General features: G+C 44.4%; 1 protein-coding gene across 2 annotated transcripts in view; it reads right to left on the reverse strand.

Annotated features, from left to right (window-relative positions):
* Pgm5 (phosphoglucomutase 5) overlaps positions 1-18,189 on the reverse strand; it is a 187,773-nt gene that overhangs the window by 8,349 nt on the left and 161,235 nt on the right. For both annotated transcript variants that reach the window (NM_001191953.3, XM_087588861.1), the window contains 1 exon segment: positions 17,757-17,891. In NM_001191953.3, the coding sequence (NP_001178882.1) occupies positions 17,757-17,891 (135 nt within the window).

The raw sequence follows: 18,189 nt of genomic DNA on the forward strand, positions 1-18,189 counted from the left end.
ACCTCAATGCCTCAGACCCATGGAAATGAGAAAGCCTTCCCCGGTGAGACTCAGAGGGATGGCACAGCCTTCATCTGGTCCAAGTGTGAATGTTGGTGGTTGCGCAGAAGCTATCAACCACGGCTTCCTCCTCAGGAATAACGGCAGCCTGAGACTGCTCCTTACAGAGACCTCCTACCTGGACTAGCTACACCTGCCTCTTTGCTCAGCTGTGTACCACAAACCCTCTCCCTTGTTTATCTGTCTACAGTAAATCTGCATTCTCGATTCAGATGTACAAAATAAACACACGGGGATTGGGGGTTGCTACTGCAGTTGGTGCCTGCCGTCCCGGTGAGCACAGACCAGCCAATCTGTGCTTTTCTGTCGGTCCTATCTCCCATCAGGTTCCCAGGGCCAAACCATGCAGGACACTGCACTCTTTGCTTTTATTCCTTGCTGCACTTTATTCCAAAATCTGTTTGCGATAATGTCCCTCTGCCCAACGCTCTCTGGGGGTGGCGCTCCTTCATGTGTGGGGTCGGCTGAGACACTACTTTTCTGTGTCAGTTGCTAGAAGAGTTCTTCCATGTGTGCTCATTTTGCAAGAAGACGTTCACTACATTTGGGAATTCTAGGCTATAAACGGTTTGACGCCAGTCCTTTGATTTTTCAGTGTTGCTGCTAAAATTTAGTTGTCAATCAGACAGTTACTTTGTTTGTCTTTCATTTTCTGTGGTTTTGGTCTGTATCTACACATGAAGTAATTATTAATTACACCTCCTGTGTTGCCATCCAGTCCCACTGGACAGATAACCTTTCCAGGTTTTGCTTGAACCTCAGTGTTTTCTCCTCTCCTTCTGGGACTAATAATCATATTACAACTGCTCAAGTAACTTCCCTGGCTCACGACCTCTCTTCAATTTCCCTCCATTAATTCTCCAGCTGCGTTGTATCTTGTTTCTTCAGACCTATTTTAGGATCATTAACAATCTCTTCTGTTGTGGATGAAACTATTATGTTTTAGTTTCGACTATTATTTTTAGTTTTTAACTCTTTTTTTAATTCTAAAGATCTGTTCTAAAGATTTTAATTTATGGCTATGAGTGTTTTGTCTGTGCTTTTCTGTGTGTGTGCCATGTGTGCTCCTGGTGCCCGAGGAGCCCAAGAGAAGGTGTTAGATTCCTTGGAACTGGAATGACAGACATTTATGAGCCACTTTGTGCTTGCTGAAAATTGAACCCGGAACCCGGATCCTCTACAAGAGCAGCAAGCACTTTTAACAGCTGGGCCAACATCTTTCCCTCACCCACAGCATCTTGATTTAAAATACAATAACCTCTAGTTATTTGCCATTGCCTTTTATGTGGGGTTTGAATACTATAAGTATAGTGAAAACAATTGTTTCATAGTTTTGTCAGACAGACTCACACCTGTGGGTCTCCTGTGGATGTATAAAAGGTCTGTTGATTCTGGCACCTGATGGTTTGTCTCTTTAGGTGACTTGCAAACTTTTGCTGGCTGCCGTCCATCTTGTTTGAAGATGTTACAGACATGGCACAAGGTGAAGTCGATATGCCTCCCTTCGTTTCCTTCCGTGAGACTCCTGGGGACCCAGTAGGTCTTGGACTTGAGACTCTTTGCTCCTTACCTTTATCATGGCTCCCTTCGTGTTACCCCCTGGTACAGGGGCTGCCATGGGGATCTCTTGCTTTGGTGGGAACGGAACTCTCCCTATTTTTCCTTCAGCCACATTGGGCTGCCACAGGTCTGCTTCTCTGAAGCCTCTTTGGCTATCCCTTTGCATAGCAGAGCTGAACTTCAATGGAGCAGGCTGTCCTGTCCTGTAATGACATCTGTCATTGCCTGTCACCTATACCCTGTGTGACCCTTCTAGACAGAAGGGGTCCTGGCTCATTCCCCAAACTCCATCTCCTTGTTTCTGTTCCTGCCTTGTGGGACCAGTGGGGATGGATGCCTCTAAATGAATGCTTTGGTGCATGTCTTTCAGGTTTTTTCTCTGTTTTGTTTTTGTTTGTTTGCTTTTGTGTTTTTTTCTTTGCCATCTTATTTTCAGAGAGTTTGAATTACACAGACTCTTGCTACCAGCAACTACAAACCTTTCTTATGAGGTTTGCTCTATTTTGTAATTATATTACTGCCTGTTTAAAAAGTGACAATATGTGTGAAAAATCCAAATATCTAGCTCCTTTTACAACCAGAAAATCTAGCAACCTTGATGCCATATATTAATATAACTAGGGAGAAAGGCCAGCGCCTCCGAATTCCCATCCCACTCTGCTGTCTTAAACTCACCCCGTGTTAGTGCATATTGGAGCTTGCTATCGTTAACAAGCAATAATGGGACAGAGGCACTGAAATAATGCCAGTATGTGTGGCCAGTGAGGAAGCAAGGATTATACCTGGATAATTACAGAACCGAAGATCTAGAACATTCTGATTTTTTTTCTCTTTTTCCAGCACAGATTCTCAGCCACTAGGGTAGGCTGACAGGTTATATACATGGAGCCCAGGAACCTGTAGAGGGGGAGAAACTGAGATCCCTTCCCCACTGCGCTGTCCCAGTGGTGTAAACTCAGCATGAACCACTCTGAACTGACCGTGACTCGGGCATAGAACTGTAACCTACAACTGTCCCCATGCACCCTAGTCCTCCCCAGGTACACTGAAGCCAAAAGAAAAAGCACTGAGACAGTCTTTGAGTCGTCTCTCAGAGATAAGTAATATTTCTATTTATTCTTCATGAACTTTGTAAATGAGAAAAAAATCTATCTACTTTCCTGTCAAACATTCTATTTCTGTGGGTGGGTAATTAAAAAGTTATAGGGTGACAGAAATGTTCTTTGTAAATCAAAACATCACCAAATCAAGGTTTTAAACATCTGGGGATGGTAATATTAGGATCTAGGTATTTAGTCCAGATGGACCATAGAATATAAAGGAGAAATATAGGGAGAGGTCAAAATAAGGAGTGATTAGGCTACAAAGTGATATTCAGATGTCACTAGATGGGTCAATCATTTCCTTTGCAATATATGTATTTTAACTTACTATTGACACCCAAACTAGAAGACAAAGACAACCAAAACAGAGAACTGTCTGCTTTATTTTACTAAATAAATATTTGTAAGCAAAAGAAAGGGAGAACGAAGCAGACAAACCGCTGTGGGAGAGATGAGCTTAACAGAGATGCCCAGGCCCTGGGGCTGCATTAGCAAGGAGGGTTTCCACTGAGAGGAGTCCTGAAAACACCAGCTCTCTTTTCCTCTCTGAGAAACTGCCCGGGCCCAGGCGAGGACCTGAATTGCTTCCATGTTGGAGGCCCAGCACCACCATGTCCTTTCAAGCCGCCCCATGGTGAGGCCATCTTGGACTGGTAACAGTGTCTCTCTGGGGGAGAGTTAACAGACTCTGTAGGCTGTTTTCCCAGAGCCTGTTTCCCACAGCTGGTGTGCCTGTCTGCAGCACCTACAGGATGCTGCGTTCTAAGAGCCAGTCTACTGGAAGAGATCTGGAGACAAAGGGGTCAGAATTAGGCTTAATTTCCTGCTAGTTTGGGATTGTAGCACTGTAGGATAAGCTCTAGGAAGTGGGTTGGTTTTTAGTAATTCTGGGCCAGATGGAGAGTGCTCTGGGGGTTCCAGGCAGTTTTCAGAGGTGGAGGAGCAACCCTGTATTTTTGGGTGACATGTAGTATAGCGCCATAGCACCAAAGGATGGGAAGAAGCCCCACAGCTAAGGAGTCTTCCCTGCAGTGCAAAGCCATCAGTGGGGTTCATGGAGGGCCACTCTACATTTTATGTGTACTTAGTCACAGGAGCATGGCTCTTCTCATGTTCTGTGCCTTTAAGACTCAGCTGTCATTCAGACCCGAAGTGTTTTAAATAATTGCCCTTCTCCTAGTAATGCGAGTTGTGCTAGACTGTCTACCAACAAATTTAGCAAGACTTCCGTGTCTTGGAAAAACATCAAATTAGAAGTTTCTTCACTTCACCCAGGGCTTATTTTGAGTTTCACAGCTTAGCTAAGATAGCAAAGAAAACAAGCTCACTTGTGGATTGACACTGAGGTAAGGTTTCTATGGAGATGCAAAGCGGAAACTGGTCTTCTTGTTTCCCCTTTTGTGAATTGACCTGAAAAGCAGGAACAACTCTTCCAAGGGCCTCGGAAATAATTTTTTCTTGGGTGTAGGTTTTTCCAGCTATAGGAAGGACCGGCAGAGGCTAAGTAACCCTCGGAAGTGCATGGTGGTTGGGTTGGCATTTGAGGCTTTACCTGGAAGGAGAGCCAATCCTGCTAAGGAAAGGCAGAAGTATGGAAATCTCAAAGGTCATCTACTGAAGGCTTCTCTGAGTACTCGTGGGTCACCTGCAAGCTTATAACACTACAGACCTGTTCAGTAGGTCTGAGAGGGGGCTTGGGCCTGCAATTCTAAGCAGCACCTGCTGCCGGGGATCCAGAATCCTATGGGTAGTCAAATTTCCAAGTAGTTCGATAAACATAAAAATATACTTGTTTTGTAATTCCTTATCATTTTTCACTCGTTAAAAGTGAATTTGCCAAAACTGCAAATCCTGAACCCTGTTAGTATGAACTAGACAATGTTCACACAAGTGGAATTAAAAGGCTTGAGTCACGGTCACAAACACCCTCAGAGTGAAGGACAGCAGGACGTGTCCAGCTGCAGGGTCTCAGGGTTACATCGTCAAAGTGTCTCGGCATTTTGGGAACTGACCATCCTGACGGTAGCTCCCAAGGATGTGCCTAAAGCAAAGGACAGAAAACGAGGACAGACAGACTCATCGCTTGTGGGGGACACTGACTTTGGATGTGAGTATGGGAGTTACCATTTAAGGCATCTGTCCCTCAGGATCCTCCAAGGGAAGTTTGTTCATACTAGTATCACTTGGGGAGCTGCTGAAGTGCCCGTGTGTGTCTAACAGTTTGACACAAATAGCAACCAAACTTTTCTTTTTCCATCCCATTTAATCCTTTTCTTCTGGCATAGGTAACATTTTTCCTCTAAAAATCATGTTGAAGCAACTGCTTAAAGAGAAGAAGGAGAAGGAGAGGAAGAGGAGGAGGAGGGGGACTAGGAGGAGGAAGAAGAAGAAACTTTACAATAGGGAAACAAAATACCTGAAAAAAATTAGACTTCAAAAAACAAACATATTCTAAAACATTTCCATGTTTGGTTATAATCAAAAGCTAAGAAGTTTAATCTCATTAGGCCAACTTTGCAGATTTTTATAAAATCTTGACATTTATCCAGATTCACAAACACACATAAATACTAGTGTAGTTTTTCTTTTTAAAATATTTTACCTATTTTTAATTTTATGTGTACTAGTATTGGCCTGAACATGTCTGTGTACCTACAGAGACCAGAAGAGGGTCACTGGGTCCCCTGGGAGCAGAGTCACAGACAGCTGTGAATTGTCATGTAGATGTTGAGAACTGAACCCAGGTCACCTGGAAGAGCAGACAGTGCTCATAACCACGGATCCATCTTTCCAGCCCTGTAATTTTACCCTTTATAAAATAAAATATTTAGACAAAGACATTTGGGTCCATGCATCACTAATGTAACCTGAACCCATGCAGCTGTTACATTCAGAGGCCGTAAGGCGAAGGCTCGAATTATGCAGTCCATGATCTGAACCTGGCCTCCACTCCGTTCGGGTATAGCCTGTGAACTAAAACTGATTTTTATGCTATTCACTGATTGTTTTTTAATTATCCAAAGGCATCTTGACAGGATAAAATTTGAAATTCAAGTTTTGGTGCCCATAAAGATATGATCTTCTTGGGATCCCAGCCTCACTGTTTCGTTCATATATACCTGGGTTTGCTTTTGGTAGCAGTCAAGAAGCTGCACACTGACCATGTGACCAGGGTCCTGGGTTAAATTGTGCCTGCCTCCCCCAACATCCTACGTTGAAGTTCCAAATGTCAGCGCCACCTTACTTGGAGACAGACGTCATCAAGCTGAACCAAGGCCACTAACTGCATTTTGACATGTGCTATTATTTGAATTTCAGATGTCTGCCAAACGCCCATTTGTTAAATCCTCAGTCTCAGTCTGTGGCACCAACAGGAAGTAGAGTTTATAGTAAAAGAAAGAACGCCAAGCACTTGCCACTAAAGGGACTATTTCAACAGTAGCTCCTCCTGTTCTTTTTGCTTCCTGACCATCATGAGGGAAGCAGTTTTGCTTGGCCACACATCTCCCATACTGACGTGCTGCCTCTGCTTGAAGACAGTAGAGTCAATCATCCATGGACTAAAGCCGCTGGAACCAGGAGCCAAAGGCTTTTCTCCTTATAAGTTAACTGTCTTGTGTATTTTGTCACAGTAGTGGAAAGCTGAGTAATACGACTAATATTCTTATACAAAGAGCAGATTTGGACATAGAAACACAAGGAGAAGAAATAATTCCAGAGGCAGAGAAGACAGCCGTGTTCACACCAAGAATGGAGGGCTTACACAGTCCATTTCCTTAGAGCCAATAGATAAGTGGTTCTCAGCCTTTCTAAGGCTACCACCCTTTAAAAGCAGTCCTTGTGTTGTGGCGACTCACCAAAAATAAAATTATTTGGTTGCTACTTCATTCCTGTGATTTTGCTACTGTAGTAACTCATGCTGTAAATATCAAAGGGTTGAGAAACAGTCTACTAGAAGGAAACAACCCTTCTGATACCTGGCTCTTGAACTCTCCAGAATTGTGGCATGGTGACTTTCTCTTATTCAAGCCACCAGTCTGTGGTGCTCTGTTACACCAGCTCTTGCAAATGAATGCAGTTAGCAAAGCCCTATGATTTACTAACCATCCTTTGTGGAGTATGCTTGCTGGCCGCTGCTCTCGGAGACTGATTTTTCTGTTCAGCTCTGTAAGTTTAACCAGCACGTGCCTGGTGGCCAGCATTAGAGACTTCAGAAATTCGTCCTTTGATGAACCCACCCTCTACCTCCCACCCACTCTAGTGTTGATGTTCATGGGTTAGAAACGGCCTACGGGTGATTTCTCTTAGAGAAATCGGATTATTGGAAGCCCAACTCAGTGCACCTTGCTCTAAGCCAGGAAGACAGTGAATTTGCTCCACACTCTCCATGGATATGGGAGCCCTAAAGGATGGTAAAAGTGAGCGAGCAGAGACTTAAGTTCAGTTCAAAACCTTCCCCATAGCACAGTATGAAAAGAATGCAGAAGGGCTTAAGACCTCTTGCAAGATCCAGGTTATGGCTCCGAGGGAAGCCTCCTTAGACCCAGTTAGACGCTAATCACAGGTTATTCCCATTTTTTAAAAAAGTTACTAAGTATCTTGAGAATCTTTTATCCTCATGTGAGCAGAATCTTGTTCATACTGTTATAATAATGATAATATAATAATAATAATAATAATAATAGGAACAATAATGAAAACTGGCATTTAAGCAAATTCATGAGCCATGAATTGGGCAAGCTGTTTATAGGAATAATCAGATTTGCACAAATGATTTATTTTTTAAATGTGCATAAACATTTTGTCCATATGTATGTCTGTGTGAGGGTATCAGGTTCCCCCCAGAACTGGAGATACTGTGAGCTGCATTTGCAGGTGCTGGGAATTAAACCCTGGTCCTCTGGAAGAGCAACCAGTGGTCTGACCACTGAGCCATCTCCACAGTCCATGTTACTGTAAAAATCCCCCCAAATGAAAGGTATCTGAATGCTCTGATTAACTGAGAGAATGGCAGACGTTCAAACAAGCTCAGCTATGCGGTCTCATGGACCTGGAAAATGGAAGAAACAGCTGAAACCACACCTCTGACTTGACCTCTGATCCACAGACCAGCAATCTGACTCTGACAATATGTTATAAAAAAAAAATGAAAAAGACCTTTGTGGGAGAATTTTTCCAAATTTTAGCCACCCGAAGAACTGGCTGGTTTTACCATTTTCTCTCTGTGTTCAGCTCATCTATTTATTCCAATTCTTTGATATCTCAGGGCCTCTCTGGAGTGCCCTCCACTTGCAGGCCAGTGACTTCCTTCATTAATTTCATAACTAGGCCACTATTTTCCTGCCCTGCATCTCCTAAAGCTAGATACAAGGCCAGTAGGGACAGGACCTATGTTCCAGAACAGAGTTTCCTGGAATTATTTGAACTAATCAATCCTGAACTTGCCTGCCTGGCCTAGTCTTCATTTACCACAGAAAATTAATAGAGACATCAGCTGAAGCTTTCCCTTTGCCTCTTCTGCCTCCCAGCTGCCCCCCACCCCCGTACATTCCGTGTGATCTTGTGGGGCATGTGTGTCCTCTCCTCTTCAGGGCAGTGAATAATAAACCACTGGGTCACTGGCAGTTCTCGCCCGATTTGCTGGCCCTTCCGTATCCAGCAATAATAGAACCATCATTTTAAGCCACTCTCATGGTCTCATGTAACTTTAATTTTTTCAAAACTACTTTTAATGATGATTCTTAAATGGTTTAACCTCCCTGCTAGCCCATCTCCCACTAGAGATAGTGGAAAAGAAAAGATAAGGTGTGGGGGTGGGGTGGGGGGAGTGGACCTGTTTAGATGGGTTCCTTGGAGCAACTCCCATCTGTGTTGTCTGGAAATGGGCGGTCCAGTTCACAGGTCAGCAGGCAGCGGCAGCTCGATCCACTCGCAAACACTTCACAGATGCAGTCCAGTTCAGTCGAGTCGGAATAGCAAACATGAAACAGCAGCAGTGGCACTGCCTAGCAGAGCCAGCCAGGCCTCAGCCTCAGCTCCAGTCCCCCGGAGGGACCTGGAGGGACCCGGAGGGAGGCCAGGAGAAGTTCTCGGCTGTGCCTCTCTCGGCGAAGTAAAGAGCAGAGACCCACAAGTGTTCCACAGCTAGCTCTATAAGCAAGCCAAGTTCAGTCTCCATCACCATCCATCAAGTCCTAGTCTCCATCACCATCCATCGAGTCCTATTTATACTGTCTCCAAACATCACGTGTCCTCCACAGGTCTTGCCTCAGCATGTGCATCTGTCTCAGCTGACATCACTCTGCCAATCAGCGCGAGTCCACAGAAGCAGCAAGAAACTGCAGCACACCACCAGAAGGTTTTTGGTGAGTTTCTCTCTATGGAGTCCCGACAAATGGAACTCGACTATACGATGTCAGGCTGACCAATACATGCTTGCTGTTAGCAAAGAATCCTTTATCACATGTCCTTTTACATGCCCGTTTTAGCAGAACATCCTTTCACCCGTGTCTGCGTCAGGAGAACACTCCTTCACATGTCTGCCCCAGCAAAACACCGTCTGACACAACTGACTTTTCAAAGAGCCCTTAAGTTTCCACTTCAGTCTCATCTAACTTTAATTGCTAAGCCGTGAAGCATGGAGTACACAGGTTCCAGCCAACCAAACAGTGTTGCACATGACAATTTCTACCAATAGATGGGCTCAGTTCTGAGCCTCTCCCATTCCAAACTCCAACCTGAACGTCATTACTCTTTGCTTTCCTTCTTCTCAAGACTTAGGCATTCTGCCATCAAAATACCCCCACCCCCCCGCCTCACCATCACCACCACCACTCTGAGCTCCTCTTAGATTCCAGCATTACTGGGAGGCAAAAAACGAGAACAAGGGACTCCCTGTTGTTTATCTTGCACATGATGTATCGATACGGCACTGGGATGGCAACCATAAAACCAGCCAAGAGTCTAAGGAGAGTCAAGCCAGCTGATCTCTACTCTGGCAGTGGGTGCTGTCACACACTGGTGTACAAGGTAAAGCCTAGTAGGGCCCTCTCCAGCTGCCAGCTGGTTACATCAAGTCCGGGGCTTTCCATCAAAGGTCTCAGCCACTGACCAGTTCCCTGTTAGCATCCACTTTCTGGGATACACTCCTGTTTTTGAACACAGCCAACTATTTACTTGTGCAGCTTTCTATGAAAAGGTGGTGAAATTTTGTTGTGCTGTCTAGCTGGGCAGGACTAAAGATGTTATTAGAAAAGCCAATTGTGCTGACCGAAGTCTGTCTAACCTATCATCTGGCAAGAGGAGCTGTGACTAGTGACCTGTACTTGAATGACCAGCACAAATTCATTCATGCTTTCCGAGGCTGAGTAAACAAGATCCAGCAAGATTTGATGATTTGTAGACGTAAATAGTGCAGGGTTAACCAACAACCAGTTAAACATGGACTTGGGACACAGCAACGCAGGGGCTCAACTTAAACCTGTGTAGAGTTGTATCTTAATTTTAAAAAAGCAGGATAGCACCAGATGGTTATATTTCCTTCACTCCTTTAGAAGCCAGTTCTGCTTTTGTTTTGAACTACATGTGTCAAATGAGAGCATCATGTCTCTCTCTCTCTCTCTTTTTTTTTTTTTAATCTTTAAGATTTCTAAACCTTAAGCTAGCCCAGACCCAAAAGCAAGGTCAATCCCTAACGTTCAACTCTTCCATGTTCTGCTCTTATAGCTCTTTTTTTTTTTTTTTTTTTTGGTTCTTTTTTTTCGGAGCTGGGGATCGAACCCAGGGCCTTGCGGCTCTTATAGCTCTTATAACAGATTGGCAACTGGAGATTCTGTCATGAGGTTTGGAAAGAGGGTCTCTTCAGTTTGTACTGCTGTAAAGGAGATGTGGCACGGCCCTGCTGCAGGACTGACAGAGGGGCATGCATAGACAGGGTCAATCCTCTCTTAAGTTCCGGGTAGTGCACAGTGTGGGTGGACAAGGCCATGACACATGCAGTACCCTGAGGAATAGTCTGACCACAAAGGCTGGTTTCAGGAAAGACTCATTGTCATCAAAACTCTAGAGAGCACTGGTGTGTGACACCCTGGGAAACATGAGCCAAACTCCCAGCCCAAAGCAGGTTTGACACGTCCTCAGATTGTTGGTTATCCAAGGAGGCCTCTCAACACCAGGGAAATAACAAACAGAATGACTGAGTTGGAGTCCAGATTTCAAATTCAAGGCCAGAAAAGGGAGGATTTTGGGTCTGATGGTTCGCTTGATTGCATTTTGGTTTTTCTCAGGAAGTAACTCAACTAACCCAGCAGAAATATAACAGAACCTAGACAACAGAGCTGGGAAGATGGCTTTGTGGGTTAATGCTTGCTGTGCAAACACAAGGACCTAACTTTAGATCTCCATCACCCAACATGGACACCCCACACACACACACTCACACACCACAGACAAACAAGATAGTAACATCAACAACAACAACAATAAAATGTACATAACTGTTTTCTTTATTGAAAGATTAATTCTGCTTCAAGTGGGGGATTTGTGAAAGGTGGTCAGTTGTTTTCTACACCACTAGAGGGAAATCTAACCCGCCCAGTAGCTTGAACATGATCTCCTCTCTCTCTCTCTCTCTCTCTCTCTCTCTCTCTCTCTCTCTCTCTCTCTCCCTCCCTCCCTCCCTCCCTCCTTCTCCCTCTCTCTCTGTCTCTCTCTCCCTCCCTCCCTCCTTCTCTCTCCTTCTCTCCCTCTCTCCCTCTCTCCCTTTTCCCTCTCCCTCTCTCTCAGCAGAATTAGCATTTTAAGACTGAAAACATGCTTTGAAGCATTATTTTATCCGATCTCTGCATCCTTGCCCATATTTTAAAATTATTATGTGAATCTTCATGATTATAGAGGTTTCTAGAAAAGCTCAAACTGGCTATGCTAGCTGGGCTGGTGGGAAAGTCACTGTTGAGAAACAGCCCAGACAGTCTATCTGAACCTCTTCCCCTACAGCTCCAGTTTATTTCCTCAAATTTCATATTCATTAACCCTGGCGAACAGCTGGTCATCTGTCGCCACCTCGTATTATTTTTAAATTTCTGAAGATGTCTGGGTCATCTGTCTCTTCCAAGGAAATGAGCTAGCTCCTTAAATTGGCCATAGAGTTTATAGCCCAACTCTTTCGCCATGTGTTTCTTCTCTAAACTCTCTCTGCATCAATTCTCCCTCATGCTCTGGGCCACATTACTGCCACACATACTAAATTCTAAGAAGAAAGGGAAAAATGAAGTCTCTGCTTGTGGATTTATTATATGCTTAACATATGACTCTAAAACCGTGTTCTCACTCTCTTCCTCAGACATACAAATACACATGTATATACATTTGCATCCACACACATTTTCATCACATCTGCTAAGTTAATGCATATTGTGTCATTTTGAAGTCTGTCATGATCCCCGACTCCTACATCATAAGTATCCCTATCTCTAATTCTATCCTTCAGGTTTTCAACTAATAATTCCAGACTATTCATGAGCTATAAAACACAACCGGCATGCATTTAGAACATTATTCTATTCTTTCAATAACATTATAAAAAGCTACTTGTGGCTGATATAAAGTAAGTGGAAGAAATCTCGTCATTTGCCCATATTTCTGTGTCTAAAATGGCGAGAAAAAAAAAAACCATATATGCTTGTGTTCCTGGCATAGATTTAACACTGTTGGGATTTCCTGGGTTATCATATATTTATACTGATTTACTCTACCCACATGCATCTTTATAATCTCATGTATGTTCAGATTGGGAGCTGTCTGACAAGGACACACCCATGCGGTTAGACAGTTAGAATTTGTGACTCCCTGACTCCTAGGATGATCTCAACAATCGAGGGCATTGGCTTTATCGATCAAATTTGAGTAATGAAGCCTCCATGATGCCCCTGAAGAGGGTTGGGAGAACACATGGGAAGGTGGGCACTAGAGCCTCACTGAGCTGTTGTGGAGGGGAAGGGTATTATTAGAGGGAACGGATCCTACTCATTCTCCCCCCGATCCCCATAACTGGCCCTGCACAAGTGTTTCTTGGCCATCCCTGAGCTGTAACTTCTGGAACATACTAGTTACAGTCCACTGGAGCCCTCTCCTGAGGTCAGGTGAGACTGCATTGAATTTTACTGAGTTCGTGGGACCCAGTCGATGATAGAGGCTCAGGGAGTTGATGAATGTAGAACCCCCCGGCTTTGAAGGCAAACTTCTTAATAAAATTGAACTAAACTTCCAGATGCTACATCGAACTCAAGCTCGGGTGAGAAATCTGCACCCCTTTGGACTTAACGATTTGTCTGACATGAAGTCTTTCTTAAAACAAAAGCAATCCAGAAATGGTCCACGGAAAGAAACAACTCCCTTTCAGGGTTTCCACAGTTGGAAAACTGGATGATAATTATGGCATTAACCTGTAGGCCCCGCTTGTCCAAGGATAAGATAGGGGGAATGCTGGGAACTGTAGTTCTTGGGAAATAACAAGCCACATGTTTTCAATCCCCTAAGCAAGTTTGTTGAACCAACCCCGCCAGTTGTGCTTTATCACTGTAGGCTGTAGGCTTGCCTCTGACTGGACCTGATGGAAAATACAGAGGCCTTATAGGGTTGCCTTTCAAAACCCCTGCCAAATGGGACTCAGGCCATTTCCTGGGAACCCGAGAGCATGCCTGACTAGCACCCATCCTCCTGGCCAGTATTTAATTAAAGCTTGCTTCAAATTTGGCACCAAGTTGTGGTAGTGGTCTTATTTCCAGCCAGTGGGGTTAACAATAATCCCACCAGGGGGCAGTGAAGTGAGGGATCACAGAAACAGAGTACTTAAGTATCTAGGATCGATACATTGGCACATTGCTTAACTGATACAGTCAAAAAACCAAGGTTAGAAGCATCTTGGCAAATCTCAAGTCCCGACTCTGGAAACGGAATCTCTAAACGTGGGTCTGTTGTCAACGTTTCTGTAGGTCTTTCCAAGAGGTTCTGATGGCAGTCTGGGCTGAACTTCTCTGACCTAACTCTTCCCTCCTTACCTGTTTCTCAGAAGGCCCCACCCTAAGAAGACATGCAGTTCTACAACAGCATGGCAGTATGTAGGTGGAGTAGCCACACGGCCAGTGGATGACGGCCAATGTCAACATAAGCATTAATAGATACCTTCACTCTCAAAAGAGCCCCAGTCTGGACATCCGCTCCATACACAAAAACATGGCTCTGCACTGTCTATTTCTGAACTATAAATTATTATAAGAACTGTGAGAACAAAACGGTAGGTGTGCTTAGGTTTGACACACGAATTAAACAAAACAAACACAGAAACTCCTGGTGCTTTAGGTACTCTTCTGCTGGGTGCAGATAATCAAAAACACATCCAGTCACTAGTTTCAAGGAAGGTTCAAGAGTATTGGCTCCTTCCCAAGGTTGGAATGGGCTAGGGTGTGGTTACATCTTGATAAGTCCCAAGCTGACCTTCATTCTCTGATTAACCTAGTCCTTCCTAAAGCCATCTTCCTTTTCCCTTTGGCTGTCTTTTGTGCATTAAGCTACTCCACCCATAGGCTTCTGAGGACAAGGGAAGAAAGTGAACAGAATGTTTGGCAATCCAGATGAGAAGTGAGAAGGAAGGAATATGGGAACGGCCATATTGTTTCTAGTTACCTATGAATTTAAATCATTTCAGCCCAACACTTTTTACAAATTCCCACCAGCTGGTTTGAGAGCTCATTAGGGGCCTGATTGCCAGTACAATTAAAGTCACTGTGTTTGGAAACGATGTCATATTTCAGCATCTTCCCTTGGCAGGACTTTCCGAATATAGCAAAGACCAAAGCTGTGCAAACCACCTCCCCTCCCAGGGCCTTCCTCAGGTCCTTCCTTCCTTCCCTCACCACCAACCAGAGCTGCATGAATACACTAGTTTTAAACAGTTTGCTGTAGGTACGATGATTACTTGACATCAACTTAAAACAAGCAACACCATCACCTCTACAAAAGACTCAGCCGAAACTCTAGCTGTAGGGTAGAGTAGCTGTAGGGGTGGGGAGTAGCAGGACTACTGATTACATCACTGGGTTTCCTAGTGAAATCACTAGGTTAATTTGAACACTTCCTCCTCCAGGTAACAAGTCTGGATGTTTAAAGCTGCCTCATTCTTGTTCTTTAAATGTCGGAGAAAGAAACAATTCATGTGCAAAGTGAAATAGATACCAATAAAGGAACTGAAGGGAACGCTGTTCTCCTACGAAATGACCAGAACCCTACAGCATTGGGGTGGGTTAAACATACACAGTTACTTAACAGAAGTGTAGACTAGAGAGGACTTTAACAGGTAAGGTGTGTGTGTGTGTGTGTGTGTGTGTGTGTGTGTACGTGTGTGTATGTGTGGTGTATGTGTGTGTGGTGTGTGGTGTGTGTGTGTGTGTGTGTGGTGTGTGGTGTGTGTGGTGTGTGTGGTGTGTGGTGTATGTGTGTGTGGTGTGTGGTGTATGGTGTGTGTGTGTGTGTGTGGTGTGTGGTGTGTGTGTGTGTGGTGTGTGGTGTGTGTGGTGTGTGGTGTGTGTGTGTTGTGTGTGTGCTGTGTGTGTGTGGTGTGTATGTGTGTGGTGTGTGTGTGTATGTGTGTGGTGTGTGTGTTTGTGTGTGTATGTGTGTGTTTGTGTGTGTGTATGTGTGTGGTGTGTGTTTGTGTGTGTGTATGTGTGTGGTGTGTGTTTGTGTGTGTGTTTGTGTGTGTATATGTGTGTATGTGTGTGTGTATGTGTGTGGTGTGTGTTTGTGTGTGTGTTTGTGTGTGTATATGTGTGTATGTGTGTGTGTATGTGTGTGGTGTGTGTGTGGTGTGTATATGTGTGTGTGCACACGCACTTGTGCATATACACATGCACTCTCACACATGCACTCTCACACAGAGATGTGTTCGCTGCAATCCAGATGACAGAAGTGAAGCTGTAGACTCTAAGGATGAACAAACCAGTCCTTGCCTTTTAAGCCGCTTGTCAGGAGTGACCCAGCAGCTTCACAGTGTCATATCTTTATCTCTGCTAATGGTTAACCAATGCCTTTTCCTCTTGGAATTCTTAGAAGGAAAGAGCCGTTTGTGCCAAGAAGCGACATTTCCCTGAAACCTTGAAACCTCCATGGAAGGGCCTAGATGGATCTAAACAGTGGTTAATGTGGGTAAGCCACTGTGCCTGACTTCCCTCCCTTCCCTTTTCCTCTCCTCCCTTCTTTCCCCTCTCCCCCCTTCTCCTTTACTCCACCCCTCCTTCCCTTATGAGGTTAGAATTCTTTTAAATCTTGACTATTATATCATGATTCCAATGTATTATGCAATAGGGCTTCAGTCAGTGAGTCAATGCTATGTGCTATTTTAATCAGGAATTCTATTTTAATACAGAACTTTTAGCTAGATCATGTGCTAAAATAAATGTACTCAGCCCCATCGAGTTGGGCCTGGGGAAAGACTCTTGCTTGTATTGGAAGAGGAGAAAATGACTGAGATCTGAAAAACAACACCAAGAAAGGGTTTCCTACTCGGACTGGCAAATTTGTAAACCAACAGGGTGGAAAATAGGCAGTAATGGGAACTAAAACAAGTCCTGTTTATGTTTTGCCTACCCACACAACCATCTAAAAGCAGGCCTCTGGGGAATTTTTGGCTTCAAGAAAAACCTGTGTCAGAAATGCCATTTGCTTTTTATGGACCACCTTGGAACCTCATTTGTATATAGAAGGCCTAATGCCCTGGAAGAAGCCTAGCATGGGAAGTAAGTAAAAAAAATAAGCAAGTGTCTTAACCACTTGACCTGTGCAAATAGGGGGGAAATGCTAAGAAAAAAAAATAAGTCTCAAGTCAGAATGACTCAGAGGTGTGGAGGCCAGGAAAATCATTCCCCGCCGAGTGTGCAGCTCCTGCCTTTCTTCCCCGTTCTCAACTCGAGGTGTAGCAGACAGTTTTATTTGGAAAGACAACGTAAGTCTCCATCTAATTCTTGTATGTCTTGGTACTATCTTGGTTGAAATGTGCTCACCGAAAAATTATTTTTGGCAAAGCATGACTGCTGCCCCCAACCTCAGGCATGGAAATCTCATAATCCTGAGAGGAAAGGCTAGACTAAACGCTGAGCATGGGCTCTCCCTTACTCATGCCCCTGTCACTCTGAGAATGCCTCTCAGGCCTCTACTTCCCCATCTGGAATAATTTTGCTCCTACAGGTCTTTGAGTTCTGGGAGCAGGTAGAAGAATTCACAACACAGTGATGACCAAGTTCTTTGAGATTCCCCAAAGCAAGGCGTCCTGAATAGACTGAACTACTAATAGAGAAGGGGGTTGCCCAATGGTGACAGATTATAGTGGGAAATTCTGAATAACCATAGGATGAGAACTAGCCTATATTTCTCCCCTTCCACTTTTCCAAAAGGAAGTGTGGCTAATGTTTTTACCCTGGGGAGCACATGCAAAACAAGATCTAAAGGAAGACCATGGAGTCAGGAGCATCCCGATGCACTCAAAGGCAGAGTGGGTTCTTTCTGTTGGCCAGTCTGTCTGCAGTGTTAGTAAGTGCAGAGGTACAGTGGTTTGTGCTGAAACAGGCCCGAGTGTTCCTCTCCTCAGTTTGAGAGAGGAAGCCCAGAGTGGTGTTTGTATGGACACCTCAATGCCATGGTCCAAATTCAGGGTTTTCCTAACACCCAAAGATCGATAAGTTATGTGTGTACAATAAAGGATCCAACAAATTTGACTTCAGCTTTTCTTATGTATACAATGTGCCTTTTCCTTATTAGCACCCAGAACATTGAAGGAAGACAAGTTGTTTGGGAAATCCTGTCCTGAAACTGGCATAGATCCACAGAAAAGATCCACACTTCAATGAATGCATTACATTTGTTTGGGGTCACACACAACTTGCTTCCCATTAACGTAATCAATATGTCCTTTCAAAGGCCTATGGGGTGCTCTAAAGGGGAAGACACATGTACGGTGCCAAGAGCACAGTTCTGATCCTGTACCTGTGGTTCCTGATCGTGACCGCTGGGATCCCTCTCGTAGCTCTCCGCATACAGTCTGATGGTGGCCCGAACACCACTGGAGGAACTGAGCCGGAATATAAGCCGTGATGCATCCGAAAAGATGATCCTCAGGCCCTGAGGCAAAGAACATCGCAAATGGCCCAGTTACCAAGAGAATACAGCGGCGGTGGTATCTAACACATGCTGCAGAAATCAGAAGAGTTCTATACACCGAAGCCCGTCAGGGCCATGCCTGTTTACAGTTGGCTCTGGATGCTCACCCAAGCACAACACTGTGGTAGACCCAAAGCTACTTGAGGTTATCCATTTGTTTCTTGATTCTATTTCTGTTGTTTTGTGGTTAACGTTGGCAGATACTGAAGGGCCAAACTATGAACATATGCTTAGACTTTCTGGGTCCAGCGATACTAGA

Source organism: Rattus norvegicus, chromosome 1 (assembly GCF_021556685.1).
Source record: "Rattus norvegicus strain SHRSP/BbbUtx chromosome 1, alternate assembly SHRSP_T2T, whole genome shotgun sequence".
Lineage (NCBI taxonomy): Eukaryota > Metazoa > Chordata > Mammalia > Rodentia > Muridae > Rattus > Rattus norvegicus.